This window comes from Diorhabda carinulata, chromosome 6 (genome assembly GCF_026250575.1).
Source record: "Diorhabda carinulata isolate Delta chromosome 6, icDioCari1.1, whole genome shotgun sequence".
Classification (NCBI taxonomy): Eukaryota; Metazoa; Arthropoda; class Insecta; order Coleoptera; family Chrysomelidae; genus Diorhabda; species Diorhabda carinulata.
The window spans coordinates 1,025,030-1,046,611 of record NC_079465.1 but is presented as its reverse complement, the minus strand read 5'-3'; the positions used below and the strand labels follow the sequence as shown (position 1 = coordinate 1,046,611).

Below are 21,582 nucleotides of genomic sequence, written 5' to 3'. Positions count from 1 at the left end.
TTCATAACAAAAATTTTATTTCTTTCTTTTTTCCACTCGGAACACACCATATAGTAACAAAGGTAAGTAATAGAACATAGCTTTTTTGACAGTTCAATACAACAGATTAGAACCAATGCAGTTTACTAATAATTTGTATTATATTTTTAGTACCTATTAGTAATTAAAATAATGATAGGAAAATATAGTGATTAAGTAAACTTCAACGATGACATTTACTTAAAATGAATAGAAACAAATTAAATATAGTTCGTAATTAACAATTTTTTTTAAATGGTTTTCATATAATTGTTATACGGGAGAGAAATCAAAATGCCCTGTACTAAATGTAGATCTGATTTTAATCTACTTAATTGGAAAATAAAGTGTGGTGAATGTGAAGATAAATATTGTAACAAATGTTTGAAAAGAAGAGAAGGGTAAGTTTTAAGAAGAATATCTAATATTTATCTTTTGTTTCATATATAAACTATATCAAATTAATTGGTTTTAGTGATACAAAATTTGTTCAACATTCAAAATTAACGAGAAAATAGTGTAATTAGTAATAGAATTGTATATTTAAAACTGTCCCAACCTCTCTTTCTCTAGTCATAAAACCTAACCCTCGGAATGTTTACCCCAAAACTTCGTAATTTTCTGAAGAAGGAAATGTGACGTATAAAATAAACTGTATTAAACCGAAAATACCATCATATTTTGCTTTATTACAATGAAAACATTTGTTTTTTTATAAAGAAATCGATTTGTCGTCTTCAAAATCGGAATTTGCGAAATATTTTTAGGATATTATACTGTGAAAAATGTCTTATCTTATTAAAACGTCCTCCAGAGCGATCTGAACTTATGGAACTTAAATCAAAAGATTTACAAGATTATTTGAATAAAAGAAATATATCTACTTTTGGATTAGTAGGTAAGTGTTTGATATACTGGGTTAATACTTATGATTCATATTTTTTTTTCAGATTCTCATTTTTTATTTGGTTTTTTTTTAGAAAAACATGAATTGGTGGATATATTATGCAATAAACAGATACCTGAAAAACCAAAGCGAGGTTTGGAGAAACTGACAGCGAATTTTGCTGGATCTCTTCCTAATTTACGTCCAGTTAACGATCTACTGGGTGAGTACATCATTGAATTAATCGATATTTTAATTGGGATTGAATTTGTTTTTGTTTTATTGTGTTATTAATAATGATTTGAATGTGTCGTGTGCTTAAATTGACCCCAAAAATTGATTTTCAAATTGAAAATAATGGGATTTGGTATGTTTTGGAAAAATTATGGAGATTTTTATACAAATTTTATCAATTTTTCAATAATTGTTTACGAAATATAAGATTATATGTGAAATATTGAATTTGTTGAAATTGGGTAATTTTGAGCTGTTTTTTTGACTCCTTCAGATCGAAAATCAACAGTTTTTAATGATTTTTTTCAATATTTATGTTTTTTTTTTGATGAATTTATGTAAAAAATTACTGGAATTGAAGGAAAAGGGGATTTAAAATGTTCATGTTACTAGTTCGATTATTTTTGACAAGTAGTCTAATGAAATTTTTATATTTTTTTCTCAAAATCAACAATTTTCTCTCAAAATTCACCATTTTCTGTTAAAATCGACCATTTTATCTCAAAATTGACCATTTTTTATCAAAACTTAAACATGTTTTCTCAAAATTGACAATTTTATCTTAAAATTAACCATTTTTTCTCAAAACTTTACCATGTTTTCTCAAAATTGACCATTTTCTTGACTCTTCTTGATCATACCCTGTATATTATATCCTTTTTTCCCATATAAATTGTTTTTTGTGCTGTTTTTAGTAACCCAATCAACGAAACACAAAAAAAAACGATAAATACACATCTCAACAATTGTTTCAGATTATACCCTGTATATTATATGCATTTTTTTCCATATAAATCGTTTTTTGTGCAATACTAGTAACCCAATCAACGATTCACAAAGTAACTTATAAATAAATACGTAACTCCTAATTAAAAAAAAATAAGGAGAGGGAACGTACTGATATCATATTCAGTACTTGATAAGATTAGATACGATCCCTCGTAATTTGTGATGATTTGTTTCTTGTTGAAGTAAACATTAAATTTCGCGTTACATCGTAAGCATGTGCTGTTTTACATTTTGTACGTTTTCCAAGGAAAAAATACAAGGTTAGCTTAACTTTTCTACGAATTTTATTATCATTATGATAAATGTTACAGTTAAATTGTATACACAAACAAATATTTATCACTTGTAAATGAAAAAGGTGAATCATCACTTAGTAATTTTTGCAGAATAAGACTCGATATTGTCTTTTAAAAACAAACATTCCATTCATTTTCGTTCGTTATAATCATACAATTAGATTGATTTATATAAAATTATGGTTATATAATATCATTTTATAATTATTTGATGATTAACTTTAAAACTTATATTAATAACGTTAATATTTTTTCTGAAGAAATGCAAAATATAATAGACTAAAATATTATAACCTTAATTCAGTGTTGTTTATACCCCGCTGCCATTTTGTAAAAACATTTGAAAATCTTACGAAGATATTAATTTGTTCCAACCTGCTACTCTGGACCGTTCTTGGAACTGTTATTAGAAGCGTTTATAGATATTGTATTTGCAATCACCGACTTGCACTGTTCTGGTAACAGTACTTTCAATCAACCAAGTATTGAAAAAACTGTCCCGGAAACGGTTAGAACACAAAACAGAATCGTTCGTAAAACTTTAAATGCCCGATTGAAACACATAATTTATAATGCGCGTTGTACCGAGGACGGTTTTTTGGTGGGTTTGAACGAATTTATTTATATTAATAAATTTATTATATTGGTGGATTTCCATAAACTATAACCGTAATAGAACCATAGATAACGTTAACAAACGAACTACACTGCTAAAAATGACGTTCCATTTAAAATTGTACCTCTAAGCCAGAGTCCAGTGTCAACATGAAATTGCACCTTAATCGAAGGAGCAATAAAGAATAGTTCGGTGTGTAGGATAGTTATTGCATATGGAGGATATATAATATCCGCTTTACCATAGGCGTGCTATATAAAAATTATTCTTTAGCAAATGATTTATGAAAAATGAATGGAATTTATTGTATCGTGGTTATAATTCACTATTTTTATAGATAGATACTTATATAAATACGAAACAAAATTAAAGACGTGCTCTTTTACAAGGAAAATAAAATGAGTCATACTTGGATGCCAATATGGCTACTTCCGCTTATTTATATAGCCATCGCTCCTTAACTTTTAATTCAATGATTTATGTATATTTAGTTCTATAGTGACAGTTCGATCAAGTGCTCTAAATATGACATTGTGTCACCTATGTGAAACGAGTGTTTTGTGTTTACTTATATTTCTGTGGTGGGAAACGTATATTTTTAGTAAACAATTTAATTAAACAAATAACAATCAAAAGATCAATAATTTCACCTAATCAGTCAATTAATCTTTCAAAAGCTTTTCAATATAAATAACAATAAAAATATTTTTCGTTTCGAGATACGAAGTTTGTTGACCCTTTTTCGTATCAATAAAATTTTACGTCAAATAGTCTCGGAACAATTTTTAATTTTTTCTTCAGGTAATTTAGAATCGGTTTTAACAAATGATGGTTATTCGAATAGACCTTACCAAGAACAACCTCGATCTACACAAAGATCACCTCAATCACCTACTAATATACCTCGAAACGTCGCCGGAGATCATACCCCAACTAACCCACAATCACAACCAACTACCTCTACGACGTTTCGACACAGTACTGATAATTTGAATGATATAGAGGTGAGTAAACAAAAAATGTTGATACGGTACTGTAAAATGACACATAACATTTGTCAAAAGAACGCGTTTTAGCTCTAAAAAGAGGAAAGAAATTAATCAAGTGCTAAATCAAGGAAATAACTCCATTTCTAACATATGTCACCAGTGTCATTATTAATTCTGAAATGTTCATTCAGCGTTGACAGAATTGGAAAATTTTTTTCATTATGATGCATATTTCACTAATATTCTTATGATTTTTTTGATAAATCGTTTTTATTTAAACATAAAAAGGTAACAATCTATTAATACGAAATTAATTAGAGATATTATGTGTCAGAAGAATCAGTTTTAGGTCTAAAAAAAGGAATGAAATTAATCACGCGTTAAAACAAGGAAATCGTTCCGTTTCCGGCATATGTCAATAGCTTCTGAATTGATTCTGGAATGTTTATACACTGTTGCCAGAATTGAATAATTTTCTTCATTACGAACGATTTTTATGTGAATTTGAAATATTTTGATACAAAATTGTGTATTCTTATGATTTTATTTTGATAAATCGTCTTGATTTATGAAGAAAACGGTTTAAAAGTAAAATAATTTTATCAACAAATTTTATTTTTTAAAAATTAATTAATGGCAACATAATACTAAACAATTTTCGCTACGCCACTGCCACCAAATACAAAAAAAAATTCTACGAAATAAAATAAACTCGACTCGACAAAGTTAGATCATTTAATTTAAAGGAATTCGTGAGTGAGAGAGTAGCAACACTGAATTGAATACGTTTGTTTTGAATCTAAGTAAATATTTGTCTCAAAACGAACGAAATTAATTCGATATATTATCTGTTGAAGAACGCGTTTTAGTTCTAAAAAAAGGAATGAAATTAATCGCGCGTTAAATCAAGGAAATCGCTCCGTTTCCGATATATGTCAATAGCTTCTGGAATGTTTATACACTGTTGCCAAAATTAACTAATTTTCTTCATTACGAACGATTTTTATCATTGGTTTTCACGTGATTTTGAAATATTTTGATACAAAATTGTGTATTCTTATGATTTTTTTTTTTTGATAAATCGTCTTGATTTATGAAGAAAACGGTTTAAAAGTAAAATAATTTTATCAACAAATTTTATTTCTATAAAAATTAATTAATCGCAACAAGATACTAAACAATTTTCGCTACGCCACTGCCACCAGATACAAAAAAAAATTCTACGAAATAAAATAAACTCGACTCCAAGTTCAGTTCATTTAATTTAAAGGAATTAATGAGTGAGTGAGTGGCAACACTGAATTGAATACGTTTGTTTTGAATCTAAGCAAATATTTGTGTCAAAACAATGCTATTGGAAAAAATGTACAGAATTTTGAGATAGTTAAGTAGATTTTTTTGTTAAAATTCATTCTGATTGAATCGATTCGTACTAAAAATGTTTTTTTCACGCATAAATTTATTAGCGGAACGAAAGCCCACTGCCAAATAGGTATCCAAAAATCGAGGATTTCGGTAGCGCCGAAGAATTACAAAATTTATCGTCAAAAGACTTGAAAATATTACTAACCTTGAACAGAGTTGATTTTAAAGGATGCGTGGAAAAATCCGAACTTTTAGAAAGAGCCGAACGGCTTTGGGAAGACAGCAACGTACTGAAAAAAGGTATCCCTCCAACGACATCATCCAAACGATTCGATTTATCAAAAATTCTTTCAGAAATTCCGGAAAATTTACCGATACAAGAATTGTGTAAATTATGCATGGACGCCCCGTTGGATTGCGTTCTATTGGAATGCGGTCATATCGCCACTTGCACGGATTGTGGTAAAAGATTAGCCGAATGCCCTATTTGTCGACAATATGTAGTACGCGTCGTTAGAACTTTCAAAGCGTGAAATTTCACCAAAATAAAATCGAGTACTTAACGATTGAATTGTTGGTTGAACCATTCGAGTCGTGATGGAAAACGAATTATTTTTCTCGGTGTACTTGAACGTTTTTGTCCGCCCTGTAATATACGATCGATTTTGATATTTATATTCGGCACTACGATACAACTATCACCGAGTTTCCGCCATGTTTTTACGCATGAATCTAACATCCGTTCTCTTTTGACCTGCGCACAAACATTTTCAGACCCAAAAACCTCAATATTTGACCCATCGCTACATAAAACTCTCCCCCACTTGCGCCGACAATATATAAACATACCCTCGTATAAATAGTTTAGGTTGACCTTGTTTCGCCCTTCACTTGATAATATGAAAAAAAAATTCTTTCAAATGTATTATTTTGAAATTTAATGATTGGATTTTGGGGTGGGCGAAAACATTTGAGTGCTAGTGTATATTTTTCAATATTCCAGTTTATTTCACCACTTTCACGCGTAATTGAAATTGAAAGAACTTCTCGAAACCAACAAATTTTTCGTATCGTTTCTATTTTTTTATAGTAAAATCTTTGTTATGTAAGAAAAAATATAAAATGTGATTATACTTGTAAATTGGTGATAGATACTTTTAAATTTATTCATGTCTTTTTCTTTTAGTTAAAATAATTTTATAAATATCGTTGATAACTACAAATTTTTCTTTAAATAAAGTTAGGTATTTAAAATACTTGATATATAAGAACAAAAATCAAAGAATTATACACAAAATTGTACTTTTATTCTAGTTGAAATCAAATTATATTTCAAAGTTAAACTTAATCACGTGTTTTATTTAAGTACCACGATATTCAACAAATACAGATACCTCGGAAACATTCGGTTCGTCTCGGAGCAGAGTTTAAATCGAATCATCCCAACTGACGTACGTCTTTTATAATCTAAGACGTTACATATTTACTTCAAAGGAAATAATGCATTATATACATTGAAACTTTTATTAATATCAGCGTTTTGTGTAATTTTTTTTTATTAAAAAATAATAATTTCTTGAAAAATCGATCGATTTAATGAATTATTAATACACAAGTGAAACAAAAACTTGCGTACTACGAAAAAATGACATTAAAAGAATATAGATACCTCGGAAACATTCGGTTCGTCTCGGAGCAGACTTTGAATCGAATCATCCCAACTGACGTACGACTTTTGTAATCTAAGACATACGTTATCCAACTTCATATCAGCGATTTATAAGGTGGCCCAAACTAACAGAGACGTCACATTTACTTCAAAGGAAATAATGCATTATATACATTGAAACTTTTATTAATATCAGCGTTTTGTGTAATTTTTTATAATAAGAAATATTCATTTCTTAAAAAATCGATCGATTTAATAAATTATTTACACACAAGTGAAACGCAGACATTGCATCTCACGACAAAATGGCTGACTTATAGCGTTTACAACGTTGCCGAATTTATTGTAGTGATTTTTAAAATATGGAAAGTAACTGTCAATGTTGCTTTTATAAATGTCAAATTGTGCGTAGTCCCGTCATTTCATTTCAAAATTCAAGTTCATTTTCATTAAAAATAGTATGAGAAATGTAGAGAAACGAAAGGATTTGTGCATTACCATAATATTCAGTGAATCCACCGCGAGTTTATTGAATTTAAGCGCACCTCATTTGGATCAACTCGATCCTGAAAATTCTAGAATATTTCTGATATCACCCCACCGCTACAAGTCAATTAAGGGAAGTGTGAGTTGTACGGAGTTGAAAGAAGAAAAACCTAGTGAGTAAGCGCATTTAGTTTCAATATAATTTCGTTAAAACTGACCCAAAATTTCTCGATTCACCTTCTGTATTTAAATATAAATATAAAAATCATCAAACAATTTTTAATCCAAATCAAATGATTCCGTCCCTGATAAAAATTATTTCACATAGACGTTAAGATTCACAGAATGAATTTTTGTTCTGTGTCAAGATCAATAGACAGTAAATTTTCATGGTTATATTCGTATTATAGGGGTACGAATTTAATTGCATATAAAACAACTACAATGTGCTATTTGATTTATAGCACTATTAGTACTAATAATAAGTTACATTTTTCACAATTCACAAAGTAGAAATGTCAATTGTCAGCGTACACAATTTATCATCTAGGTACCAGCCAAGGTATTAACAGTAATATTCTGTCAAAGTATCAAGATATCGTAGATAAAAAAGAAGCAGAAAAAGATTCCGGAGAAGCTTATTTACAAATATCATCAAACGTTGGTTTATTTTCCAAAAGCACTTGCTCCTCTAATTCTTGTATGTACGGTAAGTAACAGGTATCTTAGTGAACAATATTTTCTCGTCATATAATGTCTTCAATAAATAAGAATACTGTTGGGACTTAATATTTTTTATAGTTTCTTTTTTATTTTCATGAATGAGAATTTTAATAAAATGATTTTTCATGATATATTCTTTTTATAACAAAATTAATGATGTATTATTTATTTACTCGCCTTGATATAGTTTTTTCAGTAAATTTGTATATGCATCAATTTATTTTTAATCAAACCTTTTCTTATTAACGTTGCAATTCATGTTTGTGTTTTAACACTATTATCACTTTTTCCCTCATCCCACAATTAAAGACACAACAAAAATTATAAAACATATTAATGAATTATTTAAAAAAAATAATTGTTTTGGATATAAGAATCCCTTTGTTTATACTTTAAACACCGTTGAACAGCTGATCATGACATTAGTAAATAGTAACATTTGACAGATACAACAGCTGAATTCGATGATTTTTGTTATCGAATTAGCTGATCAGGGAACAAGTCTCTAGTAAAAGAACGGAATAGTCAATCAGTGCGTTCGTTTACTTCATACGAACAGTCAATTGTTCTATTTGTATGTTCATAGAACTATTGACAGATCAGGCACAGAATTAATGTTAATATATATTCCGTGGTATAGGATAGACAGAATAATGTTTTTTATTTATGTGATTTGGAGTATTTTATATATATATATATATATATATATATATATATATATATATATATATATATATATATATGGTTTTTGGTTTGCTCGATGATCTAATAATGACAACTTGAAATCTACATACACGTGCTTTTAAGTATACAAAAGAACGCAATAAAAATATTGAAAGTGAATTAATTTCAAAGTAGACATTTGACATTTATAAATGTCATATTTTATATGTAAGGGTGTGGAGACTAAAATGCCGTGAAAACTATTTGTTTTAATTTAATTATTTGCACTTTATTAAACGAAACAATGCACCAGGTAACAAATTCGTTATTGCAATAGTCAAAATTAATTAATAATAGTTGGAATTGGAAAAATGCCTGTCGAGACCCAATTTTACTTGCTAATCAGTGTAAAAATTACGGCTTTTTACTCCAACACCCTTATTCATAGCCAAATTGAACCTTATCTCAAACTTATTTATGTGTAGAAGGCTGCAATTCCGAGGATAGCTTCGAACTTTTGAATACGAAACCAACAGACGAAATGGAAGATAACGCCAATAATAGATCTCAAAACAACTTATTCGAAGCTAGAAAATTTTTACCATTACCGTTAGTAACAGCTAGAAGTAAAGCTCACGAGAATAAATTAAATACACATTCCAATGATATTTACGTATCGTTATTAGATTCGAGCGTGAGTAACGTGAATTGAATCTTGCGAGAAATATTTTTAATCGCGAATTTTAGTCTAGTTCGACTGATCACATGTGCCGGATATGTCATGGCGGCGAAAGCTTGGACGATCTGCTTATGCCTTGTAGGTGTAGAGGAACCGTGGCTTTGGTGCATTTGAAATGTTTGGAGAGGTGGCTTAAAGATTCACAACATAGCTACTGCGAATTATGTATGCACCATTATAAAATCGAAAGAAGACCTAGGTAAGGGTCTGTCAAGTTTTTCTGTAAGGGTTCTTTCTGTGATACTTTCCCATTCCATTTGACTGAATCAGTATAATGCTGGTCATCAAATAGCGACAATGTTATCAGTTTATAAAACTATAATTGGCTTACAAACAAGGAACGCATCATTGAGAATTGTACAGAGTTATACTTAGTAAAACGAGCAAAGATAATTTCAGTAAAATTAAAAACAAAGTTTAATTTGTTACATCACACCCGGTATGTATATTAAAAAATTGATGTTTTTTCTTTATGTAGAACGTCTAATAATAAAAACAAAAATGTAATAAAAAGACATCAAATTTTCGAAATTTAATAAAAATGTATCTAAAACGGAAATTTGCATATTTCGCCGTGTATACGAGGATAATATTGTTTTTTCTTCATGAAGATAGTCAAATAACGAGTAAAAAACTGAAAATTTCTTTTTATTATGAGAATGATATGAAATTTCCAAAATTTTTAACAAAATAAATCTAAAAAATTAAATTTTCTTATTTCACCCTGTTTACAAAGATATATGTTTTATTTTCATTGTAAAATGTTAAATAACGAACAAAAACTGGAAAATTACTCTTAATATTAAAAATAGACGTCAAATTTTTAAAATTTTCAACAAAATGTATTTAAAAGCCAAAATTTTTATGTTCCACCATATATGTAAGGATAATATATCTTTTAATTAGTGTTAATCATCAAATAACGAGCAAAAAACCGAGAATTACTCTTTATTTTAAGAAAAGACATCAAATTTTCAACGAAATAGATCTAAAAACCAAAATTTTCGTATTCAACCCTGTATATAAGGATAATATTGTTTATGTTTTCATTGTAAAACGTTAAATAACGAACAAAAATCCGAAATTGACACTAATTATGAAAAAAGGCATCAAATTATCAAAATTCTCAACAAAATGTATTTGAATAGCAGAAATTTTTAAGTTTCACCCTATATATAAATATAATATAATTTTTTCTTAGGGTAAATCATCAATTAACGAGCGGAGAACCGAAAATAACTCTTTATTATGAAAAAATAGGTCAAATATTCAAAATATTCAACAAAATGTATCTCGAAAGTCAAAATTTTCAAGTGTCACCCTATATATAATGATAATATAATTTTTTCTTACTGTAAATCATCAAATAACGATCAGAAAACCGAAAATAACTCTTTATTATGAAAAAATACGTCAGTTATTTAAAATTTTCAACAAAATTTATCTAAAAGTCAAAATTTTCAAGTTTCACCCTATATATAAAGATAATATAATTTTTTCTTAGTGTATATCATCAATTAACGAACAGAGAACCGAAAATAACTCTTTATTATGAAAAAATACATCAAATAATCAAAATATTCAACAAAATGTAACTAAAATTCAAAATTTTCAAGTTTCACCCTAAATATAATGATAATATAATTTTTTCTTTGTGTAAATCATCAATTAACGAGCAGAGAATCGAAAATGACTCTTTATTATGAAAAAATACATCAAGTATTCAAACTTTTCAACAAAATGTATCTAAAAACCGAAACTTTGGTTAGGTTATGTATCTCTAGGTTAGGCCAGGTACTTCTGGGATCATCCTCGTATTCAGTTCGCAGCTGGGCGACTCATATCTCTTTGTGAAGATAAGATTTTCGCTAATTGATGACACATTACCAAAAAATCTAAATTTCATCGATCAAATATGAGTTTCATCTATAGCGTTGAATTTTTTTTCCGAAATGGGTGTGATTTCTAGATACAGTATTTTGGGTTCAATATACGCTTATATGAAAGAACCAGGTCCTCGTAAAAAAGAAATAATGTACGATTTGCTTGCTTTAACTTTATATACACCAACGGCTGTGGCATCAACTTACGTATTAATGATGATGTGCGAAACATTGGTCAAAGCTAACATCGTCAAAACCGGGACGATTTCGTCGCATATATTGGCGTTTTCGGCTGTTTTCGGTAAATTATCGTCAATAATTATTACAGGGGGATTTATATTCAACACCTTCTAGGTATGGCTGCCATAGATTTCACATATTCTTCTTGGTTACTATACACTTGTCAAAAACACGCGGAAGCTTGGAGGGAATGGTATAATAATACTACAACTGTGAAAGTTATTTTACCAGCTATTAAAATGAGGCCTATAAAGGGTAAAAGGAGAAGTAATAAAGAAAGGGTGTCGTAATATCAATACTTAAGTCCATTTATACTCAGAAGTTTATCATTTGAATAAAAAGACTATATGAATATTGTTATTGGTTTTTTATTTACAGTAAATAATAGAAAATTGACGATATAACGTTGATTTCACGTATAACATCAATCAATAAGTCGTGCGGCTGACACACAGATGGCACTACCATTGTCAAATCCATATGACGTTTATGAAGTATTAACTTTCAAAAGTATGCGTGGAAATACATGACATTTCGATTAGTCATAAAAAATTAAGCTACTTTTGTTAGTTCTAAAACAATTGCGTGTGTTAATTTATCGTTGTTTCTTCATGGAAAAAAAAAATCTGTACAAGTTTATCAATGATAATACGTGAAAAGAATAGAATCAACGAAATGAACGTACTTTACACTCTGACATATTGTTAAAAATAGGGTGAGTGTAGTGTAAACATAGACAAATGGGAAACAACTACTATCACCTATTTGATAGTTTTTTGCCATCGAATTAGGCTATCTAAGAAAACAGCTGATCTACGTGAATCAGACGGCCGTGGGATAAATAATACACTTTCTTGTATTAGTTTTTCTTGTACTGAGAGTTGTTTTGAATTGTTTTATGGTGTTAAGAAATAGATTTTATTTCAGTGAAACTAATACATCTAAAACCGAGTATTTTTGCATTTTTTTACAAATTACTTTGCAAGTAAGATGTCAAGCAATTAAAAACATTTGTACTAATTTTGTGCTAGAATCACGGGTTTTTTTTCTGACGTTAATTAAAGTAAGTTGCACATTGATAACCCAGTGGCCGTTGAAAGGTACAAGGACATAAACAAACTTAAAGCTTTAAGTGGAGTTAACCCCTTGCCTTTAGATTCAAAGAGCCTTAGTCAGAATCCTACTAATTTTCCAATATACTTGCGTTTCAGATCATATTTACACTGCATAGTGATATAAAAACTATGAAGCTACTTTCCGGGGGTAAATTTCGCACTTTTTTCGTAGCAACCCTTTAATAGCAGTTTTAAACTTAGATCAAAAGCATTTGTTCACCCTACGCCGGCCATTTTTGAATGGGCATCAACTGATTTTTGACAATTCGTTAGATTGCTCAATTCATATCTGTCATAAAAGAGTAGTTTTGACACTACTCCGAATTACTCAGAGTAGAAAAAAACGTCTTATTTACAAATGAATGTTTTGATCACACCTCGTATCATAATATTTTGTAAGATTTTCAGGTAAATAAAAATGATTTTATTGTTAAATTGCCTTTTTTGATCGAAAAATAGATTTTAAAGTGAGTAAAAAATACGAATAACGACAAAAACATATAAAAGGGTCTAAGAAATAAAAAACCAAATAAAAATAAATTATTTTATTAGAAATAAATATATTCTTACTGCTATTTTACTAAGACGAGTCTTCAATTATGATACAATTATCTAACTCAGAATCAGTACTGGAACCGCTACTAGTGGAAGATAGAGTTATTACACTGTTGTCTAATCTATTAAACTGTTTTTTCGATTTTGAAAAACTTTTGGTCTCGTTATTACCACTACAAGATGACGTGGAATTACTTTGTTTTTCAAATTTTGATGAACACATTGAATTAGAACTACTGCTACTGTAAGAATCGTACTTTTTATGTGGTTTTGGAGAATAACTAGTACTTCGATTAGAATCTTTTTGAGGAAGTTGTTTACGACTTTTTTTGCCAAATATAGTTTTATTTTGTTCCCGACTAGGACTGAAATATTAAAATCCTGAATTAATTCACTAAATTATTTATAATATTAAAAACTTACCTTGCTATTACTATTTTTTCATCCCTACTCCTAAAACTTGTACATTTATCTTTTGAAGTTTTCACAAACTCTATTGGATTATTTAGAATTTCCTTAATGTAATCAATGTGCATTTTTTTCCTTTTTACGACTTTTCGACGCCTACAAATATTGTCTTTCACCTTTTCTTTCGCCCTAATCTTCTCTTGATTTACTGCAATTCTAATGATGAAATTAATCTTAACCAGATTTAGAGTACATCAATTATACCTATTATTAGAGGAAACCAAATTTGAAACTGTGCGTTGGAAGAATTGAAGATTCGGTCTAATTCTCGATTTTTCTATTTCTCCTTCTCTCATTTTACTTTCTTTAATAAGAGCGTTAATAACTTCACTAAAAGACACATTTGACAAACTTATTTAAAACAACTTAATATTACTTACTTTTCTGTAATTAGGGATTTATAATACTCTAAACTTTCCATTTTAAAGATAAATTATCAAACTAGATGATATTTATTAAAAATAAATCGAAATATTACAGATATATACACCCCTTGTTGTTTACAAAGTTTACGAGTTTCTTTGACAAGTACAGGTTATAAGAATCAAATCATTTATGTCAACGTCATATACAGCGTTCGACTATATAAATCTATTGATTCTGATTGTATGAATCGTTCGGCAATCCACTTTATTTCTATCTCACTATTCGGTTCGCGTTCGTTTATATAAATTCACACTTATAGTTGAATCTTTGCTTCGAATTATAAAAGTGAGTTCTAAGATTTGTTTTGACGTTTCAATTCATATCAGCAATTTTATGATGATGATTTGTTACAAAATACGCTAGCTAGTACTTTGAAGTCATATATCAGTACTTGTGTTTATAACTATTATGCTAATATTGAACTATTAACATTATCCAAACAATTCTCATTTTATCTATGGGTTCAGAAATTGGGATTTTGTTAGTCTTTTAGCAGAAAATCGTGTTTACAATTTCGGTAATTTTAAAGTGGACATGAATAGTTATTATTTATACAATCTGTTAGTAAATTTGTCACTTGTGACATTTCACTTTTTCAAAAGTGACAAGAATAAATATGTGTACTGGAATATTAGCCAGGATTTTCTTTGACGTTGACGTTATCCCACAAATGTCAAAAATCTTGACATATATGTCTAGTTTTTATTAATTTTTGTTTATTATAACTAATGTAAGTGGTTTTTGTTTAAAAAGAGTTAGAAATGATTTCTCGTAGTGTAATTTGTTTAAAAATTTCTCAAAATTGGACCGTGTTAATAAGATCCTGTTTGTTTTTGTTGATAATCACACATTTTGATGTATCTTCCTAGGAAAACGACGAAAATACATTTTGTTTTTGGAAAAGGAAAGTAAAATACAATATATAATAATAATCTTTTTTATTTTCTAATAAACAAGCTCAGATAACCTTATGTTAATTAACAGAAATAACGGTAACTCAAAACGATGTACAATAGACATCAGGTAATCATAAAATTTTTTATTTGCACAATCAACTAAATCCATTTAAATATCACCAATAAAATAAAATATTTAGATCTAAAACTGGCATTTGAATATAATTCATATGGTATTCTTCAAAGAACAAAAAAAATCGGAAAAAAAAAATCATAAATTAACCTAGAAAAAAATATACAGAGCGTTTGAAATCATTTTTAGTTAACAATTTAACAGGTAATGATTTTAGTTCTTGCGCAAATTAATAAGTACAACTATAATATTTCTTTTTGTACAAAAACATATACTGTTAATCAAAATAAATATAAACAAATTGTATATATTTTTTTTATATAATGTACACATGAAAAGGTTAATAGTCTCAAAAAAAGGAACGACGATATTTGTACACATACTTGGTTGCACTGGTAACTTACGTACAAAATTGGCAGTCATTACATACTGTAGAATATGGTAATTATATGGACACAACAATAAAATTTCAGCTTAGAGAAAATCTCTACATTCATCTTCCTCTATCATAAGGAAATATAGAATTTAAAATAGAACAAGTTTAAGACTTCTTTAACCCTGTATATTTGTGATAACATTCAAAACGAGTACATTCAGAGTATTGTACACACTAGACTACATTTATAATAACTAACGCGCGTTTTGACAGATAAAATCAGTGATGGTGTAGTGGTAGTGTATTATTGTAGCTTTGTTCGCGGATCACAATCGATTATACAGTTCCTTCGAAATTCAGAATCGTTGTATTCGATTTTATGATTTTGTTACATCTCGAATCCCCGCACGACAAGTAAATTTTGCTTATCAATTTTTCAATTTATCAATAAAACGTTAAAAATCAGGTAAATAAACTTTCGTATTACGTATTACCAATCGATAACAATCCGAATCGATGTGATCCATGAACACGGAACTGTTATTAAAATATAGAGATGAACGAACCACGAAGACGTTAAAATACGCATGTATTAGTTCGGAATTTAACCCGCGAACAAAGCTATTTACTCGCTATGAACATAACCACAAATAAAAATATTGGAATAAACTTTTTACAAATGAAATTTTGGTGTCCACATCACCAGAAACAAAAATTATCTCATAGATACATTTATTCAATATATTTTCTAATGTAAATATATAAGATATTTCGTGAAGTAATTTAAATTACGCCGTATTTACAATCTATTAACAGGATGTTGGTGGAAAATGTGTTTCTAAACTAGAATTAACGTTGATAAATCTTTACGTGAGTATTCTTATATTTAATAATTGTTAGCAGGATTTAATATAGATATACTTCGATAGGATATTTCATATTTGGTGAGATATTCTAAAGGCAGTGTGTAGTTTGACGTCTGGCAGTGATAATAATTAAAATTCAGTTAAAACTAAGTAGGATTAATTTAATACGGTTTCTTAATCAATTTATTATAAGAAATAAATTGGACGGATGTGAAAAATGAAAATGCAACAATCAAAAAGTTATAAGGGAAAGTCAAGTACTAATAAAACTAAAAAAAGCAGAAAATTTGATTGAGAAAGAAGAAAACTGATAGGAATATAGTTACAGTATAATAATAAGAAAAGTAATAGAGAAGGAAAAAGAAAATAACTATGAGAAAGTTATAGGGGGAGGTGAAGTGTAAATAGGGGTGAAAAGTAGCAGGGAAATCGAACTAGAAAGAAGAATAAATGAATGAATGAAGCTACAGTATGATTAAACGAAAACTAATAGACAAAAAGAGGAATAGGAAAGGAAAGAAGAAGAAAATAACTAGGAAAAAGTTATAGGGGGAAGTAAAGTATAAATAGGGGTGAAGAGGAGCAGGGAAATCGAACTAGAAAGAAGAAGAAATGAATGAATGAATGAAGCTACAGTATAATAATAAGAAAAGTAATAGAGAAAGAAGAAGAAAATAACTAGGAAAAAGTTATAGGGGGAAGTAAAGTATAAATAGGGGTGAAAAGAAGCAGGGAAATCGAACTAGAAAGAAGAAGAAATGAATGAATGAAGCTACAGTATAATAATAAGAAAAGTAATAGAGAAAGAAGAAGAAAATAACTAGGAAAAAGTTATAGGGGGAAGTAAAGTATAAATAAGGGTGAAAAGAAGCAGGGAAATCGAACTAGAAAGAAGAAGAAATGAATGAATGAAGTTACAGTATGATTATAAGAAAACTAATAGACAGAAAGAGGAATAGGATAAGAAAGAAGAAGAAAATAACTATGAAAAAGTTATAGGGGGAAGTAAAGTATAAATAGGGGTGAAAAGAAGCAGGGAAATCGAACTAGAAAGTCTGTTGATTACTGGGTGTTTTTATATAAATAATTTTTGTATAGAAATTTTAGTTTAGAACCATTTTTAAATAAACCAAAAACTATTTTTTAAACGTTTAGACAACGTTCGTCATGAAAACGTAATTTTTTAGAAAATATATACAAAAAAATCGAGTATAGCGAGTAGATAAAAAATATGATAATTAATTAATTTAAAAATGGTTTTAAAAATGATCTAAAATCGAGTAAATTATTCAAAAACTTTTGATAGACTTATAGAAATCAAAAGTATTAGTTGAAAATACGACGTAACTTTTTTTTACCACAAATAGAAGGCAACTTACTCAGACTTATGTAGCGGTTATTTCCGTACACAATTTTTCGTGTTTTTTCTTTTACATATTCTGTTTTTTTATACTCAAGTACAGACCAAACGCGTAAAAATTACTTTATTCTATATTTTCCGATAATTTCGCCATTTATAAATCCTTCAAAAATTTTCTCCGGACGCCTATGGTTGAAAAAATAGGCCCGTCAACAATGAACGAAATCGGAATGATATTGATTGACATTTAAAGTTGATATTGCGATCTATTCAAATGTTTTTTCGTTGAAATCTATTAAGAACAACAATAATATACAGGGTAATTTAAAAATAATTCTCAGAATGTCAATGTCAATTTTGCGATAATTCCGTTATATGCAAAATTTTCTTGAGACGCCTATGGTTAAAATAAATAGGCCAGTCAATAGTGAACGAAATCGGAATGATATTGATTGACATTTAAAGTTGATACTGCGATCTATTAAAATGTTTTTTTCGTTGAAATACACTAATAACAACAATAATATACAGGGATATCCAGGAAGAATTTTCAAACTAATGATTTTCAATTATATTTTAATGTATCATGAATAAATAAACCCCTTAAAAATTTGTTTCGGACGCCCATGGTTAAAAAATAGGCCAGTCTAGAGTGAATATAAATCCGAATAATTAATTGACGTTTTAAGTTGTCTGTTGGAACAAATAATGAATTTTTTATTAGATAGAATAATATACAGGATAGTTCAAAAATAATTCTTTAAGAGTGTTACAAATTATATACAGAGTGATTTGAAAGAAATTATAAACACGATGATTAATTTTAAAGTATATGATGAATTTTTTTTGGATAAATAAACCCCTTCGTAAAAAAATTATGAACGCCCGTGGTTAAAAAATAGGCCAGTCTAGAGAGAATATAAATGCGAATAATCAATGGACATTTTAAGTTGTTTGTTGGAACAAATAATGAATTTTTTATTAGACAGAATAATATACAGGATAGTTCAAAAAGAATTCTTAGAGTGTTAAAAATTATATACAGAGTGATTTGAACGAAATTATAAACACGATGATTAATTTTATAGCATCTGATGAATTTTTTTTGGATAAATAAACCCCTTCGTAAAAAAATTATGAACGCCCGTGGTTAAAAAATAGGCCAGTCTAGAGAGAATATAAATCCGAATAATCAATGGACATTTTAAGTTGTCTGTTGGAACAAATAATGAATTTTTTATTAGATAGAATAATATACAGGGTAGTTCAAAAAGAATTCTTGAAGCGTTAAAAATTATATACAGAGTGATTTGAACGAAATTATAAATACGACGATTCATTTTATAGTGTATGATGAATTTTTTTCGATAAATAAACCCCTTCGTAAAAAAATTATGAACGCCCGTGGTTAAAAAATAGGCCAGTCTAGAGAGAATATAAATCCGAATAATCAATGGACATTTTAAGTTGTCTGTTGGAACAAATAATGAATTTTTTATTAGATAGAATAATATACAGGGTAGTTCAAAAAGAATTCTTGAAGCGTTAAAAATTATATACAGAGTGATTTGAACGAAATTATAAATACGACGATTCATTTTATAGTGTATGATGAATTTTTTTCGATAAATAAACCTCTTCTTAAAAAAATTATGAACGCCCGTGGTTAAAAAATAGGCCAGTCTAGAGTGAATATAGATCCGAATAATCAATGGACATTTTAAGTTGTCTGTTGGAACAAATAATGAATTTTTTATTAGATAGAATAATATACAGGATAGTTCAAAAATAATTCTTTAAGAGTGTTAAAAATGATATACAGAGTGATTTGAAAGAAATTATAAACACGACGATTCATCTTATAGTATCTGATGAATTTTTTTTGAATAAATAAACCCCTTCGAAAAAAAATTATGAACGCCCATGGTTAAAAAAGTAGGCCAGTCAATAGCGAACGAAATTTTATTATTATCAAAATATCTAAAATTGATAATGCGATCTATTGAAACGTTTTTCTCGCAGACATCAAAATTGTAACAAGTTTTAATATACAGGGTGGTTAAAAAATAATTATTTACCATAGGTTGATTCAAATATTTTTTTTTAAATAAAATATTGTCACGATTAAACAACTATTCAAGCGTAAAACAACTATATACGGGGTGGATTCGAAATTGAATAAAAAATTTTATACTGAAATTTCAACAATTTACGAAATCGATGATTTTTTTTTCGAATTTTGGAGGAAATCGAATATACGAGGTCCGGTCGAGTCGTTATTCGTAAAATAAAAGCGATTGATCTGTACTTGAGTCCGATTTAGGCTCAGCGAAATGGACAGCAGATAAAAATTTTCTTCAATATAAAAAAATTGTATATATATGTATATATATATAAAAAAAGAGTTTCGTATAATACACGTCCCCTGTCAGTCTGTTATTCTCTGAGCGTAAACCTTAATTAGTCATTTCAAAACGACGTTTCGACGCTTTTCACCACATCATCATTAGGTATCATTTTAACCGATAACAAGAATATCATTTTTTTTTTGTTTTTTGGTTCTCTACATTCGATTTATTTCGATTATATACAAAAATTTGTTTGTCTACTTCATAAATAAATCTCGGGAATTCAGCTAGGGGGGAGGCGACGGGCCGCTGGCCGAGGGACCGGCGTCGTTTCGATACTACCTTTGAATCGCCGAATTCAAAAGGAAAGGAACGTAAAACATTTTGCTTTCTAGCAGAAGCGAGGCGGCCGATTGGATCTGAAACGTCAAAGGTCGGTTAAATACGAGCGTGGGACCGCGGAAATCAAACTCACTTCCGGCAGTCTAACTAGAAGGTCTTGGAATCTCGTCGTCTGTTGAGGGTACATGTGTTGCGTGTAAACGCGCAGGCAAGTCATGTATCTTTCGTGGATCGTTTCCAATTCACTGGGTCCCGAACTACTGGCAGGTTTCGCTATAATAATCACATAATCAAACAATGACAACCGACTTTTATCGACGCCCCCCGTATATATCGCCGATATTTCACCCTCTAATCCCCATTTCGCTTCGCCGGTATCTTCTATCAACTTTCTTTTGGGGCATCACGCCGTTTCGGCGGGTCCTGTTCGCTAAATTAGTTGCGGAAAATTGAAGAACCGCCCTCCGCCGATTCCCGCCGTTTTTACGGCAATAGAAAGCGATTTTTTCGCGCCAAAAACCGTCGACTGATCCACAATACCAGCAGGAAATGAAACTACGCGATTTATTCGACACGAGGGATGAATAATCCTTTGGATCCAAAGGATTATCCATCCACGAACCTCGCATCGCCAAAATTTAGTATTGGTCCGAAATAATGGTCGCCAAAAAGGCATTAACGCGGACCTTTACAATTATTTCGCTTTATTCGAATCGACTAAACGATAAATGTCGAAAAAACGCTCAAAAAAACGAAAAATTTTCGATAAAACAAAACATTCGTGATGATTGCGTTAAATCGAAATGTTCAATTATGTTTGTCCTATATAAAATATAGAAAAAACTCACCTTGATTCAACATCGTAATTACTTTAAGGCACACATATTCTTCCATAGTTAACTTGATCTGCCTAAACATCAAAGTTACGTGGGTGATCCTCTCGATCATCAGACCCACGTCCTGGCGGAGCTGCTCGATCGTTATTTCTCTACCCATCATCGAAATCAGACAATTTTGGAGCGTGCACAAATTCGATTCCACCTAAATCGAAATCAATCCATAGAATTTTGTTAATCGGACTAAAACTAAACGAAGAGCGGA

The 21,582-nt window shown here is 29.3% G+C and overlaps 5 protein-coding genes across 10 annotated transcripts in view; 3 read left to right on the top strand and 2 right to left on the bottom strand.

Moving 5' to 3' along the window:
- The first annotated feature begins 72 nt into the window (after window positions 1-72).
- On the top strand, window positions 73-6,334 carry LOC130894691 (E3 ubiquitin-protein ligase RNF34). The gene is made up of 6 exons (XM_057801625.1): window positions 73-419; window positions 786-916; window positions 999-1,127; window positions 3,641-3,843; window positions 5,295-5,493; window positions 5,548-6,334. The coding sequence occupies exons 1-6, from the start codon at window positions 313-315 to the stop codon at window positions 5,724-5,726; spliced, it is 948 nt and encodes a 315-aa protein (XP_057657608.1). The 5' UTR covers window positions 73-312; the 3' UTR covers window positions 5,727-6,334.
- A 909-nt stretch (window positions 6,335-7,243) lies between these two features.
- LOC130894688 (E3 ubiquitin-protein ligase MARCHF3-like) lies at window positions 7,244-11,956 on the top strand. 2 transcript variants are annotated; one of them, XM_057801621.1, is made up of 6 exons: window positions 7,244-7,521; window positions 7,899-8,057; window positions 9,220-9,428; window positions 9,482-9,672; window positions 11,443-11,657; window positions 11,711-11,956. In XM_057801621.1, exons 1-6 carry the CDS (start codon window positions 7,323-7,325, stop codon window positions 11,884-11,886), a joined length of 1,149 nt encoding a protein of 382 aa, XP_057657604.1. In that variant the 5' UTR covers window positions 7,244-7,322; the 3' UTR covers window positions 11,887-11,956. The 2 variants fall into 2 exon arrangements, with proteins under 2 accessions (XP_057657604.1, XP_057657605.1); XM_057801622.1 differs by lacking the exon at window positions 7,899-8,057.
- Window positions 11,957-13,250: 1,294 nt separating this feature from the next.
- Window positions 13,251-14,308, bottom strand: LOC130894690 (uncharacterized). 2 transcript variants are annotated; one of them, XM_057801623.1, is made up of 4 exons: window positions 14,115-14,308; window positions 13,939-14,064; window positions 13,690-13,890; window positions 13,251-13,631 (listed from the first exon to the last, which is right to left on the bottom strand). In XM_057801623.1, exons 1-4 carry the CDS (start codon window positions 14,153-14,155, stop codon window positions 13,292-13,294), a joined length of 708 nt encoding a protein of 235 aa, XP_057657606.1. In that variant the 5' UTR covers window positions 14,156-14,308; the 3' UTR covers window positions 13,251-13,291. The 2 variants fall into 2 exon arrangements, with proteins under 2 accessions (XP_057657606.1, XP_057657607.1); XM_057801624.1 differs by lacking the exon at window positions 13,939-14,064.
- A 1,356-nt stretch (window positions 14,309-15,664) lies between these two features.
- The window catches only part of LOC130894687 (opsin, ultraviolet-sensitive-like), a 67,538-nt gene continuing 61,620 nt past the window's right edge, over window positions 15,665-21,582 (top strand). The window contains exon 1 of the mRNA XM_057801620.1: window positions 15,665-16,435. The gene's annotated coding sequence lies outside the window, so the exon portion shown is untranslated. The remainder of the gene's footprint in view (window positions 16,436-21,582) is intronic.
- Window positions 19,519-21,582, bottom strand: part of LOC130894686 (hormone receptor 4) — a 53,380-nt gene continuing 51,316 nt past the window's right edge. For 3 of the 4 annotated variants that reach the window (XM_057801617.1, XM_057801616.1, XM_057801619.1), the window contains 3 exons: window positions 21,330-21,522; window positions 20,615-20,754; window positions 20,221-20,558 (listed from right to left, as the gene is read on the bottom strand). In XM_057801617.1, the coding sequence (XP_057657600.1) occupies window positions 20,478-20,558; window positions 20,615-20,754; window positions 21,330-21,522 (414 nt within the window). In that variant the 3' untranslated portion in view covers window positions 20,221-20,477. Of the gene's footprint in view, window positions 20,559-20,614; window positions 20,755-21,329; window positions 21,523-21,582 lie in introns of all 4 variants that reach the window. The other variant, XM_057801618.1, reaches the window with a different exon arrangement.

Coding starts and splice junctions, on each gene's coding strand:
- LOC130894691 (XM_057801625.1), top strand. CDS start 313: ATGCCCTGTACTAAATGTAGATCTGATTTTAATCTACTTAATTGGAAA. Junction 420..785: donor TGTTTGAAAAGAAGAGAAGG/GTAAGTTTTAAG, acceptor AAATATTTTTAG/GATATTATACTGTGAAAAAT. Junction 1,128..3,640: donor TCCAGTTAACGATCTACTGG/GTGAGTACATCA, acceptor TTTTTTCTTCAG/GTAATTTAGAATCGGTTTTA.
- LOC130894688 (XM_057801621.1), top strand. CDS start 7,323: ATGAGAAATGTAGAGAAACGAAAGGATTTGTGCATTACCATAATATTC. Junction 7,522..7,898: donor GTTGAAAGAAGAAAAACCTA/GTGAGTAAGCGC, acceptor TTTATCATCTAG/GTACCAGCCAAGGTATTAAC. Junction 9,673..11,442: donor AAAATCGAAAGAAGACCTAG/GTAAGGGTCTGT, acceptor TGTGATTTCTAG/ATACAGTATTTTGGGTTCAA.
- LOC130894690 (XM_057801623.1), bottom strand. CDS start 14,155: ATGGAAAGTTTAGAGTATTATAAATCCCTAATTACAGAAAA. Junction 14,065..14,114: donor AAATCCCTAATTACAGAAAA/GTAAGTAATATT, acceptor TGTGTCTTTTAG/TGAAGTTATTAACGCTCTTA. Junction 13,891..13,938: donor TTGGTTTCCTCTAATAATAG/GTATAATTGATG, acceptor TTTCATCATTAG/AATTGCAGTAAATCAAGAGA.